At 37.2% G+C, this 17263-nt stretch overlaps 1 protein-coding gene across 1 annotated transcript; it reads left to right on the top strand.

Annotated features, from left to right (window-relative positions):
- The first annotated feature begins 4474 nt into the window (after window positions 1-4474).
- Window positions 4475-14814, top strand: LOC107760412 (DNA glycosylase/AP lyase ROS1). The gene is made up of 20 exons (XM_075248392.1): window positions 4475-4698; window positions 5174-5841; window positions 6449-8212; window positions 8287-8685; window positions 9393-9483; window positions 9621-10764; window positions 10886-10965; window positions 11054-11138; window positions 11220-11311; window positions 11385-11453; window positions 11767-11803; window positions 11889-11971; window positions 12423-12890; window positions 13043-13079; window positions 13178-13235; window positions 13485-13624; window positions 13722-13787; window positions 13887-14001; window positions 14085-14123; window positions 14486-14814. The coding sequence occupies exons 2-20, from the start codon at window positions 5334-5336 to the stop codon at window positions 14623-14625; spliced, it is 5415 nt and encodes a 1804-aa protein (XP_075104493.1). The 5' UTR covers window positions 4475-4698; window positions 5174-5333; the 3' UTR covers window positions 14626-14814.
- Window positions 14815-17263: the final 2449 nt, after the last annotated feature.

The raw sequence follows: 17263 nt of genomic DNA, 5'->3' as shown, positions 1-17263 counted from the left end.
TTCTTTTATCTTCTTTTCCTTTTTAAATAATAGTGAGGTCAAAAATCAGTCACCTTGTTCATTTTTCTTTGCCTGAAAACTATTCATGTTTTCAAGCAAAGAGGGGCATGCTGTGAACACCTAATTTTTGACCACACCCTAAATTCTATACTTTAGTGTAAATATATCTTTTAGGTCTAATCTTGATATTTTAAACTTTTATCTTACTCTTAATAGGTTTTATTTAAAAAAAAAATATATTAAAAAAAAAAACTACAAAAAAATATTCACATTCTTAGGGTATAAGTTTATTTCTATTTACAAGAGAAAGGAAAATTTACAAAAAATAGTTGGATTCTTTTAATTTGAATTCAAATAAGTATGAGAGAGCTAGTGATTTTAATACTTTTCTTAGTGTTTTTTTTTAATTATATGGTTTCTTTTTGACATCTCAGAGAACGAGACAAGAATTGCCCACAATTGCAATATTTGATTTCCTAAGAATCATGCTGACTAAGTACAAAAGAAAACAGTTTCCATTTTTTCTTTTCACCTGCACACGACCATTTGCACACAATTACCCCCACGTTTCACGTCACTCACACACGATATCACATACACACATCTAACCAACAACTCACTCTTTTAAGGATAATCTCCATTCATCTATAAATATACACGGAAGAAAAAGAAAAGGGGGGGATCCTTTTTTTCAAAGAAAGGAGAAAACGTTGATTCTAGTCTAATTAAGAAGACTTAGATTTTCATACACGAACACACACTGGTTTGCTCACAAAAGGTTTCTTCACTACCTCTCTTAGTAAACTTGGTTTTGAAATAAAGTATGCTTGAGGTCGGATTTGAGGTTTTCGGTTAGTGACTCCGTTCATGATCTCCGTCTTGATTTGATATTCCGATAGAGCATCGAATTTCTCTTTGTTACTTTTCTACAAAAGGTCAGTCTTTCATTTTGTTAGTATTTTAAATTATGCCATGAACAAATATGTACCTTTTAAGCTTCTTAATATTTAATATTAGTTTGGTGAAGATATTAATTTTGAGTATGTTATCATGTTATCTCCATTTTAATCCGATGAGTCTTTGGGTAACATTTTTAAGCTGTTATCGTTATTAGATAATCCATGTTTGATGTTATCTGTTTAAGTTATTTTGAGTTTAATTTGTGATAATAAATCAGATGAGATAACTTTAATTATTCTAACTTTAAAATGTAGTGCAGTTAGTGAATGAAACAATGTTCTTTGAATTCTAAGGTTTTAAGTTGTTAGCCCATTTGTCGAAGCATTTGAACGTTTACAGTGTTACTAGTTTTATGTTTGTTTAAAGTAATAGATTTTATCTTTCTATACTTTGTCTGATGTGAGTATAGTTGCATAATTATTTTCTTTTGGAGTTTAAATTTAATTACAATTATATTATGTACTTTTGGCGCATTGGATTATTTTCAAATAGAGTGAGTTGTAACAGAAGGATACATGTTTGGAGATTATAGTTTGTTAATATAAGAGAATAGATTAATTTATTAAAACCATACTGTGATATAGAAGTTGCCTTAAAAATTATAGCTTGTTACACTAATAAGACGTGATAGTGATTTGAGTTTAATGATAGTAAGATATGAGTTAAACGAATCCATCTGTGATTAATATTCTAATTCATAAATGTACTATGATGCTTTGGGCATGTTCTTAGTTGATCAAATAATCATAGTTATGTATACGTTCGCGTGACATAATTACGATTTCCAAAATTAAAACCAAGGTACGCGTTCGCGCGACTTTAACCGAGCAATCTTAATAATAAGAAAAATATTATTAATTATGTATACGTACGCGTGACATGATTCTTGACACACCAAACAAAACGAATACACGTACGCGTGATTCATTTTGAGATAATTTTATAATTACGAATAATCAAGCAATTAAAAGCGGTAAAAAGGTAAATGTGCATAGGTTCTAAAATAAGTAATTAAATAATTTAATTAAGCCAGGTATGATTAAATCGACCGTGCTAAAACTACGGAATTCGAGAGTGTCTCACACCTTCTCTCGGGTTAACAGAATTCCTTACCCGGTCTTCTGTGTTCGCGGACCGTAAAACAAAGTAAACTTTCCTCGATTTGGGATTTAAAATAAACCGGTGACTTGGGACACCAGATTTTATCCCAAGTGGCGACTCTGAATCTAATAAATAATTCCATTTCGATTAATGTCACTTAAATTGGAAAAACTCCTTTCTTTCCTATTCCCTCGGGAAAAAGGAGGTGTGACAGCTCTGGCCACGAAGTTTCATTTGAATACTTATTGTTCTCCACAAGGTCCGACTCACCTCGATTTCGTTGTAGCACTGACAATTCCAATTGAACCATATGTAAAGTCAGCCCGCTAGTGATATTATTCGCTCTGATACCATCTGTAACAGCCCAGCCCGCTAGTGATATTGTCCGCTCTCGACCAGTAACGACTTTAAAACACGTCACTAGGGTCTAAGGCTTGTTAACTTATATACCCAACATTCCTTTTGTGTTTTGCCGATGTGGGACTTTGTTTAAAGTCTGAAATGTTACATTATTGCATACACCCTTTCTTATGGACTTAACACCGAGGTTTGGCCTGTCTAACCGAGATTTGCCTAAACTCAGTTAAACTCTGGCCCACCAACGGCAAAGCTGACACAAGAGGGGCTCTGATACCATCTGTAACAACACATCATGCTAGTGATATTGTTCGCTCTGATACCATATGTAATAGTCCGACCCACTAGTGATATTGTCCGTTTTAGGCCTAGGTCCGCACGACTTTAAAACGAGCCCAAATCACACTTAGACATACTGGATCACGACCAAACTTCACACACAAGTTCCAACCAACAAAATGAACATATCCAAGGTTCCAAAACACCGCCCAGAGTTTGATAACGCCAAATTTCAATCTTAGCAAATTTCAAACCTTTAAAATGCAAGCTTCCGATAATAAGCGCTAAATCGCTCCCGGACTATCCAATGCTCAACCTGAATATACGTCCAAGTCCGAAATTACCTTACAAACCTATAAGAACCTTCAATCCCGTTTCTTAAGTCGTTTACTCAAAAATCAAACATTGGTGAATTCTTCCAACTTAAAGCTTCCAATTTAAGAATTATTCTTCCAAATCAACTCTGAACCTCCCAAAAATCAAAACCGACTACACGCGCAAGTCATAAGTGAAACTACACATAGTCTCGAACCGCCGAACGACATGCTAGAGCTCAAAATGACTAATCGGGTCGTTACACCCTCTGACATTGCGTGTCTCTCAAATGCTCTAATGTTAATATCCACGTCAAATAATATATGCCACGTTTTTTTTTTATTTTTACAAAAACTATTTTTTTGTACAAAAAAAACTTAAATTCACCCATCTCTAGAAAAATTAACTAACATTGCTCTATCACCCATCTTCGCCTTCTACGACTAACAACAACCTCAATTACCTTTCCTTCACTATTTAAACATAATTTTCTTTTAGGCTCATCTTCACATTCACACCATTAGCACCATCAACTTGCCATTCACACCATTAGCACCATCAGCTTGCCATTGTCTCCCAACCGCATATTCTTACTTACCAGACTACGCTCCTCACTATTCTTATTTATCTCACTTCAAAAACCACCTGAAACCACCGGAAAGCACCACAAAAAATCACTAGAGTCATCGTCTCTTCCCCAACATCTTTTCTCCATCTTTTTCTATCTCCATTGCACTACCTCCTCACTCTCTACCACATAACTTAGATTTTTACCATTAACTCCATTATAAAATACCAAAATTATCCTCTTTTCCTTCAATGACCAACCAACATGTCATCGTCTGTTCATATTCTTCTACTATTACTACTAATATTTAACCCAAAAAATTCTAGTGGGCGTTGATGCCTTCTTATTCCTCATCTTGTTCAATGCGAAACAACTGCTTCAAAACTCGAACTTTCACTCCTCACTCTCAAAGATGAATTCTCCCTTTTATCCCGATGTTAAAATTACAATTCATATTTCTAATTAAATAACTCGAGAAAAAGTTATAACTATTATTTCCCTAATAACTAACTCTAATAATTTAACTTGTAATATATATACATGCCAAACATTCAAAATTGCAGTAAATATAACTATCACTTCCCTAATTACTAACTCTAACCATTTAATTGTAACAAATAATAATAACAACAACAAATCCAGTAATATATATATATATATACATACATATTAAATATTTAAACTGAAATAATTATAACTGTCAAATCCCTAACGGAATATAACCAACTTAATAGCACAAATAATGCAAACACGAAACCACAAGTGAAACCACTCTCCTATCCCCCGGTACTTCATTCACGTGGTCAATTCTCGGTTAGCCAACTCACGGCGTTTTTATCGTTTAACAGCAGATATACCATTTACTTTAAACCCCTACCTATAAATGTTTCTGCCACACTGAGTTATTAACACATACAGTAATTAAATGAGCACTAAAAATATATTAATTATGGGCTTTTTATAGTTTACCGAGAAGAAGTTATCGGTTCAAAGAGCTTTTGTTCCGGTCTATGAATAATGCCTTGCCGTTTCTGTTTGGCCTTTTTCCTACTTTCCCTCACCCTCTTTAATGGTGTACTCTGCTTCCATGAGATCTCCGTCAATTATCCATTTCTCAGGTGAGTAAAATTCACTGAGCTTTCTAAAATCAAATTATACTTCTTGATAAGTCATTTTTTTAAATTTTCTAATTTAGACATAATGAATTTGCAGAAAAAAAAATGGAAATTTTAAAGATTGTATGCAGATTCTGTTGTTCTGTCAGTTTGCAGCAATTTTCACTGATCAAGATCTAATTTTTCTCACTAATTTCTTAAATTTGACAAAACTAAGATTTCTTAGTCTGTTTTAGAATCTACATTCTGATTTGGTCTTCCACACGCTACCTCCATTGCAGAACTAGTTCTGCTTGTCTTTAGGGATCTGTGCTAAAAAGGAATCAATTGATGTAATCTCACAAATCTGAATAACAGAGCTAATAAATTCTGTTTTTGTAGAGTTTCTGATTTTCTGTTTCTCTTGTTCCTGCAAATTCTCTTCTTTCTTTTTTTGTTAATTTGTGAGTCATTTCATCTTTGATTGTTGCTTTTGCAGGATAATTTCATAAAAAAAAAAAAATTGGTACTGAAGAATTAATAATCTTCTCTAAGTCCTGGACAAGGTTGAGTTTTCTCATAAAAAATTGTTTATGTCAAATTGAAGAAGATAAAGGGGAGAAAAGATTGGATTTTTACCAGTTTTCCAGAGCTGCAAAATGGATGTAGGCCAAGGCAGCTCGATTGAAGAAATTAAGGATTTACAGACCAACACTTCATGGATTCCAGCAACTCCGGGGAAGCCAGGTTTTGCGACATTGCCACCAATTAGCAAGAATAGGCAGGAAACCCAGCCAGCTCAAGTTGATTGGTCGGAGTTGCAGACGAAAAAAGCAGAAGCAGTAGCAGCACATGCTGCTGGCGCCACAGCCGAAGCTCAAAATGCGGCTGCATACAATGGTTCAACAAGTTCAGTAACAGTAGATCAGTGCTTCACCACCTGGGAAGCAGCAGTAGGCACAAAATCGGAAATGTATGGAGGTGGTATAAAGATGTGCAATAACTTCTCTAGTGATAACGTAGACATGTGGACTAATGTGTCTTTCGGAGATCTCTTGGCGATGGCACATGCTGCTGGCACCACGCCCGCAGCTGAAAATGCAAAAGATGATACAGTTTATAGTGCGGGGAGTTCTTTCAAACCGCTCATCAGTTCCCAGAGTCCAGGTAAACAAATGAAGTATTCACTAATTCATCATTGTCTCGTGTAATTGTAATGACCCTACTGCTTCAAGGATATTCGGATTAAAACAACAATTCCATATATATGTCAAGAGTGTCTTTTACCTGCCTCATTAACACAACAGCATCTTCGTGCATACTAAGACCTGAAAAACATTAGCGAATGAAATATAACAAGTTTAGTATTACGTTCTCAGGTAAATTGAAACTTACATCTACTAAAGCATGCATGAACTTGCTTGCATTGAGTTTAACATTCTTGCCGGTACTCAATAAAGTTGCATTTGGAATAACAAATCAGAACGGAAACAAAAAGGTTACATACAAGATTTATGACACTAAGTTTTTCCTCTAATTGAGTGCTCTTCTATTGGGGTCTCATTCCAAGTCAAATTATTGATTTTTATCTATAATTAATAGCACATGCTTCTACATATTGTGTTTGGGTTTCATTCCATGAAAACAATTCGGCTAAGCATCAAACAATATCATGGTTTAGCTAACATGTCACAACCTAAAGAAATTTATTGCTTCATGTTTTGGGATTATTTCCTTGATAAACTAATATGACTTAAGAGGATCCATCATGCAGATGGAAGCTCTACTTTTCCCAGCTCCCCTTTCAACTTGAATTCACCCCTAAGAATGACGGATGCAATCTTGAGCAACGTACCATTCAAGTTCGAACCAGTAACACCAGATCTGATCAAGAGTACAAGGCAAGCATCTAATGCGTCAAACCTAGACATTAATGTTACTACATTACCAAGAGGTGTACAGTCAAATGAAGATACAATAAAGAGAACTGAAGCAAATGAACTCCAACAGAGCAGAGAGCAGTCGGAGCTGGTCTTAAATCAATCAGAATTGCAGGAGAATCACAAGCTTGACATGGAAGGCAAACAGGATAGTGAACTGAATAATACGCCAGAGCAAAAACAAAGAAGAAGAAAACACAGGCCCAAGGTGGTTGTAGAAGGCAAGCCTAAAAGGACTCCTAAACGAAGAACCGAAAAGCAGCCTGGTTCAGTGGAGACAAAAACAGAAAAGAGGAAGTATGTCCGAAGAAACAAGGTTGGCAGCCCTGCACCCACTTCTGCTGAAGAGGTAAACAATACAATTGACGAGGGAAAAACTCCTAGTTCCAAAGAAACCCCACCAGCAAAGAGGAAGTACGTCAGAAGAAATCAAGTTAAGAAGAGCACAGAAAAGCCCTCTGAAGAGGGGAACGGTGGAACAACTGAGCCGAAAAAAGTTTCTCTTCCTAGAAAATCCTGCAGGAGAACGTTGAATTTTGAATTTGAAAGACAAGCAAGTGATGAAAACTCATCATACAGGTCCTCAACTTTGGATTTGCATGCGAATCAAACCGAATCAACTGCACAATGTGTACAGTCTGCACAACTTGGACAAGGTGTGGAAGCCCCCAATGAAAAGACAGCAGTGGGAACAACTTATAACATCAACTGTTCCCTGAACCAGGAGCTGAGAAATTACTTGTCACAGCATGAAGTGCAATACCTTGGTTCTCCATCTCTGGACAAGGTTGGCTGGAATCATGATAAAGTCATAGTTGGTAATCAAAATGAAAGCACAAGAGGAAATTATAGAATCAATTTTTCAGATTTAACTCGTGATAAACAGGCAAGCATAGTACAAATGACACCACAGAGCCCGAATTGTTCCAACTGCAGCAGCAGCACATGCTTGCCACATGGGAAAGGCTTGAAGAGACAGCATTCATATAGAACTGATGAAGCACAATTCTACAGCTTAAATGCCAGGGGAGTGTACTTCAATTCCATGCAGGCTTATCAAGCAATCCTTCCAGCAAATGAACCTGAAGTTTATAGCAACCTAGGGATGCATTGTCCTGCAATTTACAAGAAAAAGAGAACAGAAGAGGGCCACAGCTCAGCAGCATTTTACATTAAGCATTTTACTAGCAAAATTAACTGTGTGCCTTCATCGCAGTGCAATATCAGTGGTTCCCCTAGCAACAATTCTTCAACCAATATAGCCTACAACAGACTGCAGAACTCCGATTTTGTGCCAGCAGTTGTGGAAGCAGAGAAGTTAAGGAAGAGGAGATCAAAAGGCGCAACTCAAGTGCATGAGTTAGCATCTGTGCATGAAATTTACAAACAATTTCAGACTTCTACATCCAAATACGCAACAAAATGCAGACTTGGAGAAAGATACAAGACTTCACATCTATCCAATGCATGCATGGAAGCTCCAATTGCGGACACCCGAGCACCGATGAAGACAAAAAAGCAATCAAAGAAAAGCACCTTTGTCAGCTCAACAGCTTCCAACATGTACATCCATCAACAATTCACAACAAATGCAAGGGGTACTTAAAAGGCATATTCTTAAAACAATCAATTACATCATAACTCTTTAGTTGCTAACTAACATTGAATGCAGGTCCCCCGCCAGCTTTAACATGGAGAGGCATGTCTCCAATTGATGAAATTGCAGAACACTTGCAGCGCCTTGATTTAAATAGAGAAAGCAGCCAAATTCAAGGTCAACATGGAAGTGTCACCTACCACACCAAGTTTCAAGGGGAGAGTGCCCTTGTTCTTTATCAAAGAGATGGAAGTATTGTTCCTTTCGGAAGTTCATTGGTTAGGAAACGAAAACCACGGCCAAAAGTTGATGTTGATGATGAGACTGATAGGGTATGGAAGCTTTTGCTGCAAGATATAAACAGTGAAGGCGTCGATGGAACAGATGAAGACAAGGCAAAATGGTGGGAAGAAGAACGTAGAGTGTTTAATAGTAGAGCAGACTCATTTATTGCGCGAATGCGTCTTGTCCAAGGTATTTGTACAATGTCTTCAAGCCTTCGTTGTGGCTAAGTTCAAAATGATAGCTAGGTTCCCTTCATCTGAAATATAGCTAGAAAAAGGTGTGGAGTTTAAATATGAAGATGGCTTGCCCCCCACCCCCCAAACCCCCCCAAAAAAAAGGAGGATAGAGGATATGGATCTAATACTTTACAGAATTTCACCACATACCAACTTTGACACCAGCTAAGTGAACTCAGAACAAATTCAAACTTACAAAACGCATGCACATGCAACAGCTCAAGCAAGAAACCAGAATCCAACCTGACATGCATATCAACACGTGTATGCGCTAAAAAGGAAGTAGGTTAAGGATGAAGAGATCAGTCCTACGAGAATATCTTCAATCTGTAACGACACTGCATCCATAAACATCACATTCAATCAGCAAACAGCCATGCTAATATCTTCAATCTGCGACTCACCATGTGGTCATAGTCTCATAGAAACTATTGAAAAGTGAGGCAGAAACTAAATGCTGACCTTGTACACCTATTATCAATCTTAAACACCAAGATTCCATGTACCCTTGCTATTTTTTCCCCTTGGAATACTTTAGGAGTTTAAAACATGCCATGCCATATTAAAGAAAAAAGATGTCAGTCACATGTTTTTATCCATTGTAATAACCATAACTACATATTATTTATCTTTTTCTTTTTGTTTTTCTGGGTGAGTCAGGAGACAGGCGCTTCTCACCTTGGAAGGGATCTGTTGTGGACTCCGTAGTTGGAGTATTTCTTACACAGAATGTTTCAGATCACCTTTCCAGGTAGCTGAAACAATAAAAAATTCTGTAATTTTTGGGTTTTTTTCTGTCCTCCAGCAAATTTCTAAAGTTCAAAGATGGAGTACAACATATTACTTTGTCCACCTTTCCCCAAAATACTTACTTTGTCCGCTTTACAGTTCTGCATTCATGTCACTCGCTGCTCACTTTCCTCTGAAGACAAAGAGCAGTACTCAGAAGCATGAAGGGAGAACAGCTATCATAATTGAAGAACCTGAAGCGTGTGCAACAGATCCCATTGTTTCTATCAGATGGCATGAAGATCAAGAAAATCAGTCAACTCGATGTCAGGATTCCTGGAGAGTCCATAATACATATTCAAATGAAGAAAAAACAGCTGTCAGCAGCTCTGAATCAAGTGAAAATAGCACACATTGCATAAAGTCAGCAGAACATTCTGTAATTCTGCAATCAGATTCTTCTAGAGAAGGTTCAGATCTGTATCATGAATCAACACTTATGGGTTTCAGAGATAAAAAAGAATTGAACGATTTGCCTTCTTCTCCGAGTTCTGTAGTTTCTTCTGAGAACTCTGCGGTTATTCAAACTTCAGAAAGAACTGACACAAGCAGCTTTTGCAGCTCCACTTCTTTTTTGAAGCTATTACAGATGGCAGGAACTTCAGGAGCACGAGGAACCACGTGCACTGAATACTTACACGAATGTGGAAACTTCCCAGTCCTTCGCAAGGAAGGTAGTGCCCTCGAACAAAGTGGATCATTGGTAGAATGTGCACATCCAGAACTGTACACAACACTGAGGAGTGAAACTTATATCTCATGCAATAACCCTCAAAATAAGTTGGACATAGAGACAGTTAATAATGCAGAAGTCAATGTCGAACTACAATTTCAAACTGAAGATAGAAATTGCAATGTACCCCAAGTTCCAGAAGCACCAACCTCTTCAGAAACCAATATAGAAGTCACAGAAAGGGCCAGCATAGTTGTTGATTCATGTAAGTCTGAGCGAAGAGCTGTGGAGTCAAACTTGAAAAATGTCAGTGATCATGCTTGTAGCAAAGTAGACAGTGTAAATGACAATCCTTCTAAAGCAAAAAAAGGACAGCTCGGGAAGGAGAAAGAGAACATTGATTGGGACAGCTTACGGTTAGAGGCCCAGGCCAACGGCAAGAAAAGAGAAAGGACAGCGAACACAATGGATTCACTGGACTGGGAAGCAGTGAGGTGCGCAAATGTCAATGAGATAGCCCACACAATTAAAGAACGAGGAATGAACAACAAGCTGGCAGAGAGGATCAAGGTACATACATGTGTATTTCCTTTTTGCAATATCTGAGGACAAGAGAACATATACATATACAGTAATTATTTGGCCTGGAATCCCAAGTGATTGCTCAATGATATTAAACTTACTATTGCAGAATTTTCTTAACCGGATTGTTAGTGAACATGGAAGCATTGATCTTGAATGGCTGAGAGATGTTCCACCAGACAAAGCAAAGTAAGCTAGCAATTGTTCCAAATAATCTCCCACCTTTAAAATAGTAGTCATCTACAAACTTTAACACACTTCAAATGTATGGTTTCAGAGAGTATCTATTGAGCATAAGGGGCTTGGGTCTGAAGAGCGTGGAGTGTGTGAGACTTTTAACACTTCACCACCTAGCTTTCCCAGTAAGATCTAGAACCAATTTTGGAAGAGTTAATATATGAGAAATAGTTCAATCACACTAATGACTGTGTATCTGCAAAAAGGTTGACACAAATGTAGGGCGTATTGCTGTTAGGCTAGGGTGGGTGCCCCTGCAGCCGTTGCCTGAGTCACTACAATTGCATCTTCTTGAGCTGTGAGTATTCCTGACTCTAAAATATCTCTAATTGCATACATGGTGCAAGGCTAACTCTGTCGTATTCCTACAGGTACCCAATACTGGAGTCAATCCAAAAGTACCTATGGCCACGTCTCTGCAAGCTTGATCAAAGAACATTGTAAGTAGCATCCACAGACATATATGTATGAGTGTCCTTCGCAATTGTAGTGTCATAATTTGACCACTCACAGATATCGAGCCCTAAGTTGTAACTAAATGTAAGTATTCCAATGTCAATCTTCTGGTGAAATCAAATGATACAAGTATTTGTCTATTTTAATAAAGTGAAGAAAATAGTAGCATGGTTGATTCAGAGTTTGGTCAGAGGGACTTATGAACAATGCATGTGCACTTATAGTTAGATAGTTTAGAAACTATTTTTGTTTTCTTCCAACAAGTAACAGATCATTTATTTAAGATCTTAATTACAGATATGAGCTACATTACCATATGATCACCTTCGGAAAGGTATGTCAATGCTATTAGATGAAATCTCCTAAAACTAGTAGATCTTTGCAATCAAAGGCTAAAGCCACTCTTGCAACTCATATAGGTCTTCTGTACAAAAAGCAAACCCAATTGCAACGCATGTCCACTGAGAGGAGAATGCAGACACTTTGCAAGTGCCTTTGCAAGGTTAGCTTATTACTGTTTCTGCAGCTAAAATACTTCTGTCTTGTGTGTCCAACTATCTTGTTTCTAGTACATAAACTATTCCACTCAAACCTAAAGGATCATAGTTCCACTATGTTTTAGGTATGCAAAATCTACTATATGTCAGTGAACCACTAGCCTGTTTCAAGCTAACCCACCAATATATAAAATACAACCATGAGGCATTCTGGATAAGAAAACTCAAGTCACTGACGAAGCAATTTCATGCTAAAATTTTTAGATGTACTTATTTCTAAGATAGCTAATGCCTAATAGAACTCTCTTGTTGGTCATATCCATACTGCAAGCACATTAACTGAGACTATAAGACTTGAATGGCTATTTTATCTGTTTAAAGATTCAGAAACATTGTATTTCTTTGATGAAGTACATTTATTTCATAAACTTGATCTAATGATAATGCACCATTCAGTGCGAGGCTTGCACTTCCCGCGCCGGAAGAAAAAAGCATTGTGTCTGCAACAGAAAACAAAGCCTCTAACAACAATCCAAGGGAAAACTTCACTCACCTGCCTCTGCCATTACCTCCGGGTAATCAACAACCAGTGGAGCATCAGAAGTTGATCAACTCAGCTCCTATTATTGAAGTGCCAGCAACACCAGAGCCCATTGTTGAACTTCCTGCCACACCTGAGCAAGAGCAAATACAAGCACCAGAAATTGACATAGAGGACACTTACTTTGAAGATCCTTGTGAAATTCCTACAATTGAATTGAATATGGCAGAGTTCACTCAAAACTTAAAGAAGTATGTCAAAAACAATATGGAGCTTCATCAGGTAGAAATATCGAATGCCTTAGTAGCCTTAACTTCAGAAGCTGCATCAATTCCGGTGCCTAAACTTAAGAATGTCAGCCGGCTGAGAACTGAACATCAAGTGTAAGTAAATAATCCTGATCCTACATCATAACAATAGAATTATGCTGCCAAAAAAAGCACTGACTCAACAGACAAGAATAGACTGTTCTTTTCAAGGTAATACAATGTTTGAAGAACTTCTTGTACTCACTCAATTGTTTTTCCTCCTACAGATATGAACTTCCAGATTCTCATCCACTTTTGGAAGGGGTAAGTGATTCCACAGTAGTTTTATGTCCAACATGTAACCAGCAGCCAAGCAGATATAGAAATTAATCCTCCAAATGAATAAATTTTTCATTTTGCAGTTGGACAAAAGAGAACCAGATGATCCTTGCTCCTATCTTCTTGCTATTTGGACACCGGGTAAGATAACAAGAACTGTAATGCTATATATGAAAGAGATTTTTGGCATCCTGTCACAATATTCTTGTAATGTGGAAAATAGATGAATTAGCTTAGTCATGCTTAGGGAACTATTGACATAGCCCATCACTTTGGTAACTCTAGGGTACAAATCTCACGGGTTAGTCTGATTTGTAGGTAAAATCAGTTAACTTTCATATTCCCCTTTCAGCACTAACTGATTTACCGCTTGTATCAAATTCATATCAGGTGAAACAGCAAATTCTTTTCAACCTCCAGAAACACAGTGCAACTCTCAAGAATCTGGCAAACTATGTGAAAATGAGACATGTTCCTCATGCAACAGCATACGTGAAGCACATTCTCAGACAGTAAGAGGGACTCTTCTGGTAAGAAAACCCATAGACTATAACAGTGGTCATTTTATACGAGTAAATGACTAAAGAGATACGCTCAGTTTGTGTTAATTGTTATTCTTGTTAATAGATACCATGTCGAACAGCTATGAGAGGAAGCTTTCCACTCAATGGTACCTATTTTCAGGTCAATGAGGTGAATATAACCAACTTTTAGCTCATCTACAGGTTTCACACGTCAAAGACAGCTTCTATGTCAAATATTGAGGTTTTCAGTGAACAAATTATTTTGCAGGTGTTCGCAGACCATGATTCCAGCCTCAGCCCAATTAATGTCCCAAGGGATTGGCTGTGGAATCTCCCACGGCGGACTGTCTACTTTGGAACCTCAATACCGACGATATTCAAAGGTGAAAAAACCACTAAACTGATGAAACCTCATTTACAAAGTTTTGGGAGTAAAATTAACATTGAAATCTCTCGTGTTCATCAGGACTAACCACAGAAAGTATACAACACTGCTTTTGGAGAGGTATGTAGATGGAAATCCTTCAGTTTTAGCAGGGTTTGTAAAGACATGTGTTTTAAACTAGCTTTATGTCGGGATGACATACTGTAAAACAAATAGATAAAATGGATCACATTCTAGTCTGTTTAAAATTTAACATACCATGTTAAAAAAAAAAACATATTATAGTCAAAATTTTAAATGATATAGAAGTATCAGAAGACCTAGGACCTGTTTCATGATTGCCTTCCACAGCATTGGATAAATGGTAAATTTAGCTATGAACAAAGAGTAGTAATCAGTTCAGAAACTAACAGGAAGAAGTTGGTGTACCCTGCTGCAAAACATTTTTGCTTTTCTGATAAATATCTATTGTATTTTTCCAGGGTTTGTTTGTGTGCGGGGATTTGATCATAAGACACGAGCACCTCGACCGCTGATGGCACGGTTGCACTTTCCAGCCAGCAAGTTAAACAAGACTAAAGGAAAAACGGATGAAGAACTTGGAGCAGCCCACCGAATATAGCTACCCAGGTAATCATGCCAAACAAACTAACAGCATTCAATATCATGCAGTTCTAAGCCAGATGGTGAAAGAAGATAGGTATCTTGTTAACTTATAAAGTAGAAACGAAAGTGAGATGATAATTTTTTTTTGTAAATAACAGTTATGATGTTTCTTTAAATAGCAACAATTTATTGGGTCAGTTTATTCCCATTTAGTTCGATCGAATTCTGTAAGATAATGGACTTACAGAGCCCATTATTTTACTTTTTAGTATTAATAGCTTGAACTGAACAAAGTTGTAATGTTTCCTGTTCTCTGCTACATATGCAATAATACGCAAAGGTAAACATGTGAATGCACCTGCTAATGCAGGTACACACATGTATACATGATACCAGCCTTCTATATAGTAACTTATAGACACGGGTGGATGCAGTGTTGAGTTACTAGGTACTTTTTACGCGGAACATAAATTTATGTGTAAAAAACTCCACTAAAAGTATGAAAAGTAATAGACACGAACCCATAATTTCAAAAATACTATGGGTTCAGTACTAAAAACCTTAGAGGTTTGAACCCATAGAGTTTACGTTGGATTCGCTCTCGTTTATATACACACACACGTACAGTATCAGTGTAACAAGTCTCTTAACTTGCTGGAAAGGGCAGCCTTGCCATCAGCTGAGAAATACGATTTCTACAATTTTGACGTTCCAAATAGCTATTGAAAATGCATGATGACCACTTCTCAACCTGCACAATCACAGTAGATTCAAGCTATTTACAATGAGTGAATCGTTAATGTTCACAATTCACAGATATTGTTCTTAAATTATTTGCATGTATATACACAGTTCAAATCAAAAGCAATTGATGCAACCAGTGACCAATTCAGCCACTACATACATCAGATAGTGAGATATGATGTGCAAATGTACGTCCACCAGAATTATCAACAACTCATACAGATGAAGCTTCACATTTAAGTAAAAAACACATAGATAAACTACGGCGGAATCACGCTGTTAATCACGTACTCCTCTTGAAACGATTTGATGTTTATATCGTGTGTGTTACAACTTCAATTTGACAGCAAACCATACATTAATCATAAGAAACACTCAATAGCAACATCAATCAATATCACGATAATACACAGATTAGGCTTTTTGAAACGGTACCGAGTATCCAGTCCATCTTAAGCGCACCTTAAGTCCATAGATATTCTATCCATCAAAGTTTAACCATAGTTCCGAAATTAGAACTGCGTATTAGCGTGTAGAAGGAAGGGAGGAATATATCGTTTGATGCAGAGTTTCTGTGTTTTTAATGCATTTATGGGAAAAATTTGCCGCCGGGTAGCTTTTGGCGTTCCCTCCCTTTTTGGGTCTCCGTGCTTGAGGACACGCGCCATTCGCGAGTCGAGATTGCACTGATTCAGCATTTCCGAATCGATACCCGACTCGTTTAGTTGCTTGCTCTTGCAAGTCGACCCCATTAACACGTGTAAATAGCATGGGCTAGCCAGTTTTTAGATCGATAATCGAAAACTCGCTAGTGTTTACAAAGTCAGTAAAAAATAGTCACGAAAATAAAATCTGAATAAAAATGCTCTAGCTGAAAACACAAAAAGTTCCAGCATAATCAGCTGGATTATGAAGCTCTTACGTATAAACTTCCAGCAAATTATTTCGGAACTCCAGCATATTATGCTAGAATTTTTAAGGGCGTTTTTATTCATATTTTATATTTACATGAAAATGTGATTTTATTCCAGTTACTTTTCAAATTGTGGCTGATTTTTCAAATACTAGTTGTAAATCAGGTTATTCTCATTTATTCCCAATTAACACTGATGAAGAAAGTCTTAGTGGGATGAGTCTGATTCTCTCTAGGTGCACGTTAGCTTAAATTATGCCAGCCATGGGCAAGAGAGCGTGCATACCCATTGAGAAGACATTAATGGCGAAGGAAGCACAAGCCTCACATGCAGCAGCTATGAGAGGTCAAAGAAACAAAGGCGAACCAGCAATCGAAGTGCAATCTGAACAAATTAGGTCTCAATTACTTGAACCTAGTTTGAGCAGCAGCAAGTTGGGGATAAATGCGGCAAGTAAACCTAATCAAATTGGGACAAAATCAACGGAGAAATTATCTTCTCTAAACCAATTGGATGCATAACCAGTACAAATTGAAGTTCAAGGCAGAGATAAAGTAATGGAGAAAGTCCAACAACATGAGGCAATAAAACAGTGGACATAGATAACGTCTACGACGCCTAGCAAAGGAGATCAAACAACATCAAGTAGCGGGAAAAAATCCTGGGCATATCAAGTTGAAGAGGAGATCGCAACGAACAAAAGTTCGATATGGGATAACTTTTACATTTCTAAAATTACAAACGTTGGATTTAAATTGGAATATATTGCACCTAATCTACATGGTGAGTCCCCTATTGTTGACATTGACTATGAGGACTTTAGCAGTGGAATTAAATTTTGGAAACATACTATTGTGTGCTATGTGTTAGGAGCCCATCCCACATTTTAGGTGATTAAAGGATTTATTCAAAGGTTATGGGCTAAAAATGGCATAAATAAGATTGTTATGATGAAGAATTGAGTTGTGCTGGTACGGTTCGATGCAACTGAAGAAA

Source organism: Nicotiana tabacum, chromosome 24 (assembly GCF_000715075.1).
Source record: "Nicotiana tabacum cultivar K326 chromosome 24, ASM71507v2, whole genome shotgun sequence".
Classification (NCBI taxonomy): Eukaryota; Viridiplantae; Streptophyta; class Magnoliopsida; order Solanales; family Solanaceae; genus Nicotiana; species Nicotiana tabacum.
The sequence above is the reverse complement of the archived record's forward strand: the minus strand, read 5'-3'. Positions and strand labels throughout refer to the sequence as shown.

Bases quoted from the DNA above. Each gene is read 5' to 3' on its own strand.
- LOC107760412 (XM_075248392.1), top strand. From the start codon at position 5,334: ATGGATGTAGGCCAAGGCAGCTCGATTGAAGAAATTAAGGATTTACAG. The intron at 11,454-11,766 runs GTAAGTAGCATC...TCTTAATTACAG, and splicing joins AAGCTTGATCAAAGAACATT to ATATGAGCTACATTACCATA. The intron at 14,002-14,084 runs GTGAAAAAACCA...CGTGTTCATCAG, and splicing joins AATACCGACGATATTCAAAG to GACTAACCACAGAAAGTATA.